The sequence below is a fragment of the Pagrus pagrus genome, assembly GCF_965226575.1.
Source record: "Pagrus pagrus genome assembly, chromosome: 2".
Taxonomy (NCBI): Eukaryota; Metazoa; Chordata; class Actinopteri; order Spariformes; family Sparidae; genus Pagrus; species Pagrus pagrus.
In genome coordinates, this window is record NC_140186.1 from 3645544 (window position 1) to 3651513 (window position 5970).

Here is a 5970-nt window from a genome sequence, read left to right on the forward strand (position 1 = left end):
GTTCACCTCCTACTTGTCTAACAGAACCGAGCATGTCACCCTGGGCAAAGCAAGGTCACACACCCACAAGGTCATCTGTGGTGTCCCCCAGGGCTCTGTGCTGGGCCCCACCCTTTTCACCCTCTACCTGCTTCCCCTAGGCAAGGTCATCAGCAAGCATGGGATATCCTACCATTGCTATGCTGATGACACACAACTCTACATACGAACAACTCCCACTTCCACTGCTCCCCTGCCAACATCCACACTGACCACCTGCCTGGAGGAGATAGAGGCGTGGGTGAAGCTCAACTTCCTTCAACTAAACAGTTCAAAAACAGAAGCCATTCTAGTTGGCACTCCACATCAGCTCCACTCTTCCACCGTCACCAGCATCACCTTCGCCGGCCAAAACATCCCCCTCTCCACTTCTGTCACCAACCTAGGTGTCAAAATTGACCCACAACTCACTTTTGACACCCACATCAAACATCTCTGTAAAACATCATTCTATCACCTCAGGAACATTGCCAAATTTTAGTACACTTTTTCACTGTCTTTTGTAACTTTTATTAACTTGTGTCCCTTTTAATTAAGCTTGAACTGTAGCACTTTTGAGATTGCTTAAATGTATAGTGCATTATAAATAAAATGTATTATTATTTATTATTATTATCCATACTGTACATGCTGGTTGTGTTCAGGTCCTGTTTGCAGAGTCCTAACAGTGTGAATATTGCTTCTCTTACAGAGGCTCCTCTAGTTGTAGCAGTTTAACTTTATCCAGATACATCATTTAATTCTGCTGCATCTACAACTTTCAGAAGCCAGTGTGTATGAATGTCTTTTTCCTGATACAGTGGATCAAACTCACAGACTGAAGGAGAGCCGTAGTTCTCATGTCCTTTCAAAGCACAAGAGATGATGTCTCCAGGATAAACCCGGCCTTTAAAAGAAGATGTCTCCACCCCTGTGACTTTCTGTCCGTTCTTCAACCAGACGTAGGAACGGCGACCAGCTGGACTGCAGCTGCTGTGACACTTCAGCTCTGCCTCAGTATCAGACTGGTGGACTGTTGTTCTGGTCACCTGCACCTGCAGAGCTGGATATGAGAACAAGAAAAGATATTATTATCACTGGTTCTGACAGAAATCAGTCATTATTACACAAACTCATGATGATCCATCATTTTCAACATGTTCACTGTTTCTAAATGTACTATGTTGATGTTTTACATCAGTGTGTGTTCATCAGTACCTGTGACAGTCAGAGTTGTAGCAGGTAAACTACTCCTCCATTCAGACCATTGTGTTGTGAATTTGAAGCGATACTGAGCTGAATCACTCTCTGTCAGGTCAGTGATTCTCAGAGTGGAGAATCCTCTCCTTGTTTCAAAGACCGAAACACGATCTGCAAACTGGGAGTCTTCACTAAGGTCCTCAGGCTGTGAAGGACTCTGCCACTGATGAGAACGTTCAGGACTGAACCAGAATTTAGATCCAATAATGTCATAACTGCTGTAAGTGCAAGAAATGTCCACTGATGAGCCTTTGGATGCACAGATGCTTCTGTCAGTGTAAATCACTCTGTAGCAGGTTTGATCATAGACACCTGAAAGATAAAACAAAGTTTTGATCATTTTTAAACCAGAGTTTATAAGAGTCACAATGAGGGTCTCCATATTAAAATACATGTAGTTATAAGACTCCATCAGATGGTGTTATGTTAGTGTAGTAAACTCACACACTGGAGGAGAGGGGAAATCCTCATGTCCTTTCACAGCACAGGAATAACTGTCTGCATAATTAAAGTAGTTTGAATAAGTAGAAGATGTTTGTGACTGAATTTTCTGCCCATTTTTGTACCAGATGTAGGAAGAACGATCAGGAAGACGACAACTGCTGTCACACTTCAGGTCTCTCCAGCTAGATTGTAAGGATCCGCTCACCTGCACCTGGAGATCTGGATCTGTGAAGAAGGAACAAGAATGTTATTTTAGACAAACTGTCAACATACACACACAACACATTTATATTATTGTTGTCTAGATGTTGAACATTTGGAAATGATTAAAATATGAACGAAAATGTTACCTGTGACCCTCAAAGTGACTCCAGGTGAACCAGAATATTTCCCACCTTCTTGGTCTGTAATGAATCTGAACTTGTACTCAGCTGAGTCGCTCTCTCTCAGGTCTGTGATTCTCAGAGTGCAGTCGTTGTTACCACAGATATACTGAACGCGACCTGAATAGTCTGGGTCTGTTCTCAGATCCACATAAACACCATTACTCTCTTTTGTGAACCAGAATTTATTCTGAACTCTCTTTACTCTGGATGGGTATCTGTAGGTGCAGCTCATGTCCACTGTTGATCCTTTTAAGGCACAGATCTCAGTAGAGTTGTAAGTCACTCCCCAGTCATCCTGACCCTGTATCACTGTAACACAGAGCACATCAGACTCATAACAACAACAAAGACAATAATTGTTCTTTTGCTTTTCTAGATCTTAACTGAAGTACACTTGCAAAACTTTAACTTGTCTCTACTTGTTGAATTTGATAACTTATTGTAAATGGTTGCTGCAGTAGCTCTATAGTGTCTCCATGAGGGCAATTTTAAGGGGATGAACAGGATCAGACACAATTTGTCAGAATGGTGTAATACATCCCAGAAAGACTTTGATTTAGAAAACACCCAACAGACACAGAAATACATGTGATTAAAGCCCACAGCGAGACTTCACTCAACAAGATGAAGCTCATTTGCATGTCTCGTCTGACTTCCCCACACTTCCTTATGTAAATGTTACTTCCTTGTTATATAAGTGCATCAACTTACAGGTCAAATCTAAGAACATAGTCATCTAAGAATGACTAAAGCAATTAAATCTTCTTTACCTTGGGTCGCTCTGACTGTAAATACCTGTAGTGTAAATCTACAACATGAATGTAGATACAGTACCTGGTACAGTGAGGAGAAGGACCACTAGTCCACTCGCTGCTGCAGGTAAACTCATAGCTGCTCCTCTCATCTCTCTGTGGAGCTTCAGCTTCAATTAGATGCCTGCAGGTAAATGATGTCCAGGAGCAGTGTTAGTAGTACAAGAAGTAAGACTTTAACCTGTGTGGAAGGAGGTCATCTCGATAACTTGTCTGTTCTGCTCTGAAAGCAGTAAACAGAAGTAGAGTTGTTAAAAACACAACCAACGTCCTTCCTCTCTACATCATGTACATACATGATGAGCCAGATGACAGAAGATTTGACTTGTTTTGTTGTTTTTGCAAACAATGAACTTCTTAAAGTAAATGTTCACATAAAAATTCAGTCATTATCTACTCAGCCTCATGTCCTGGGGACACCTACTGTGGCAAGAACTACCACAGAGGCAGTTTTGAAAACATTGCCAGGTGCTTTTTTTTATGTCTCTGTCTTTCTGTGGACAGATTTTGTCACAATCGTACAAGATACAGTAACAAAACTTTACAGGTGTGGAGCTGAGATCAATATGAAAACTGAGTTCAAAGATGGGTGTGGCCCAAACGCCTGAAGTAGAGGAAGGGACAATTGGCGCCCCTCTTTTTGCCCATGACCCACATTTGTTTTAAGTGGTGGGTCACTGAAGCCCAGTTTCAATCATCTGTCCACTCTAAGACATTATGTTAAGAGATGTTTAATGTTGTGTTAAAAGGTCACCTTGTAAGTGTGGTCTGAAATATCAAATAAATCTACCACAGTTCATCTACCAATCAATGAATTCAGTAAGTATGATACTTTATTGATCTCCAGGGTAAAATAAACATGTTACAAAAGCACAAGAGTCAGACTGAGAGGTCAGGATAAACAACCCAATCACCAGGAAATAAGTTGGCACTGTACGCTTTTCAAAGCCACAATTATGTTGAAACTTTTTTATGTCGCATCTGTACCGAAATCCGTAGTTTGCAGAAACGTAAAGTGACAACATTTTATTCTGGTGACTGAGCTGCAGGAAAACAGATAAAGAACTTTGAACTTTAAAAATAACATATACAACAAAACAATAACGTGATGTAACATTAGCTAGCTAATGAGACATCAGTGATCTAGTAGCGATCATTTTAAGCTGGTTATAAAGAAAAGGTCCATAATACATTGAATCAGCAGAGAGTTCTGATAACCCTCAGTTCGAAGTGTGCCTCTAAAAAAAGCCTCAGTTTGGAGAGATCTTTGTCATACTCCCAGGCCCGGTTCTAGACTGCCTTGATTGGGGGGGCAGTAAGAAATGTTGATGGTCAGCAAATGCTACTGTGTTGAATGCCATAGGGATGACGTTTTTTATGCCTACCAGCCTGTGATATCAACCCAAACGTTAATATCGCCGATTAGCTGTGATTTCAACAATAAAGCTCTACTAAAAAATTTTTTAGATTGACAAATAAAACAAAGTCTGTAGTCAATAACTTCTTGGTTTCAATCTTAACTCTACGAGCATAATTTGAAGATTATGTCACAGCACAGCCATTTTAGCTCAATACAGGTTTATTAACAATAGACACACCCCTTCAACTAAAATATTTGATGAACGTCATTACCCGCTATATCATGTTCGGCCATAGTGGCACAATGTAAAATATATATTTATGTTAATTTAACACACATCCTTAGAACATAACAGGACACAACCACAACATTCAGAACATGTACAGAAAGTAATAAAACAACATATATCTGAACAATAACAGCCTCATGAGTGTCTGACATTACACTCCCATGAGTCATTGCGCCACCTAGCCCTCACTGTCCGTAACTGGTACTCCTCCAGTCACTACAATGTTTTCTATTTAAATGTGAAGCTACAATGTTATTGGCATTGTAAATTTTAAATTTTAAATCACTAACGTGTGTTGTTTAGTCCTGTCGACGGGGGTGGGGGAGGCTTGCGGGCTAACAGGACTAACAGCGGGCCCGCAAGGGTTGAAAGTTGAAACCCGCTTCACAACCGGTACGTAGCCTGCCCGTGAGGCTTCCCATGCAGCGGAGCGGGACAGAGACAAACTCCGTTGCAGCTGCCGATGGGACTATGCTACTACTAGCAGTTGCTAGCAGGCATGCTAACAACTAACAAGCCTGTGGCTAATACTGTCTGGAGTGTCCGTGGTATCTAATGTGATGCTAACCGGGAGAAGCTGCTTCTGACTGTGTGCACAGCGCAAGAGAGAGAGAGACCCCGGCTCTGTTGGCAGAAGAGCCGTGGACTGTGATTACTCTGAGCAGCATTTATGGGAATAAATTACAATATAATATACTTGAATATATATTTGATTTTCGGAATGAAGCGGGATCGGTTTGGTGGTGGGGCAGTGGAAGCATTATGGGGGGCATTGCCCCCCCGTGCCCATGCCTAGAACCGGGCCCGCATACTCCTCTGTCCCAACAAGAGTCAGGACACACTACTGTAGATGTGAACGTGCAAAACAGAGGGGTAGGGCTAAGTGGGCGGGGCAAGAGGTGTATTGGGATTAGGGCCGTCACAGTATCAGATTTTAACAACACAGTTATCGCGGCCCAAATAAGAATATTATCACAATATCTATAGAGAATTAGGAAACAATAATGCTCAGTCAAATTAATCTTTAACTTTGTTTACTGTGTGTTTTGTCTCTTTTTTGGCAAATGAATTACACTCAAAATACGAGTGTAGGGAGGTGGAGAGAGAGCCTCTTACCTGACTGTACAAATGTGTAGAAAAAGAACAATTACACTCAGCCGGCGTTAAGGTGCATTACCACCACCTACCATGACACAGTGGGAAGGGAAAGAAACGAAGAGGCAATGTATTATTTACAACTTACTATCATATTTGTACTATTAACACTATTATTATTTTATTTTTAAGTATCCTGATAATTATTATAACACTTATAACTTCTTAGACTCCTACGGTTTGGTCTGAGAGTAATTCACAAAGTATTTTATCCCTATCAACAGTTGTCAGAGACTAATTCAAAGA

At 41.2% G+C, this 5970-nt stretch overlaps 1 protein-coding gene across 1 annotated transcript; it reads right to left on the reverse strand.

The window, feature by feature from the left end:
* Positions 1–758: 758 nt before the first annotated feature.
* On the reverse strand, positions 759–3022 carry LOC311272057 (uncharacterized protein; the record flags this gene model as incomplete). Its single annotated transcript, XM_084378161.1, has 5 exons — positions 2943–3022; positions 2073–2417; positions 1723–1947; positions 1237–1590; positions 759–1081 (listed from the first exon to the last, which is right to left on the reverse strand). Exons 1-5 carry the CDS (start codon positions 3010–3012, stop codon positions 759–761), a joined length of 1317 nt encoding a protein of 438 aa, XP_084234287.1. The 5' UTR covers positions 3013–3022.
* Between the last annotated feature and the right edge of the window lie 2948 nt (positions 3023–5970).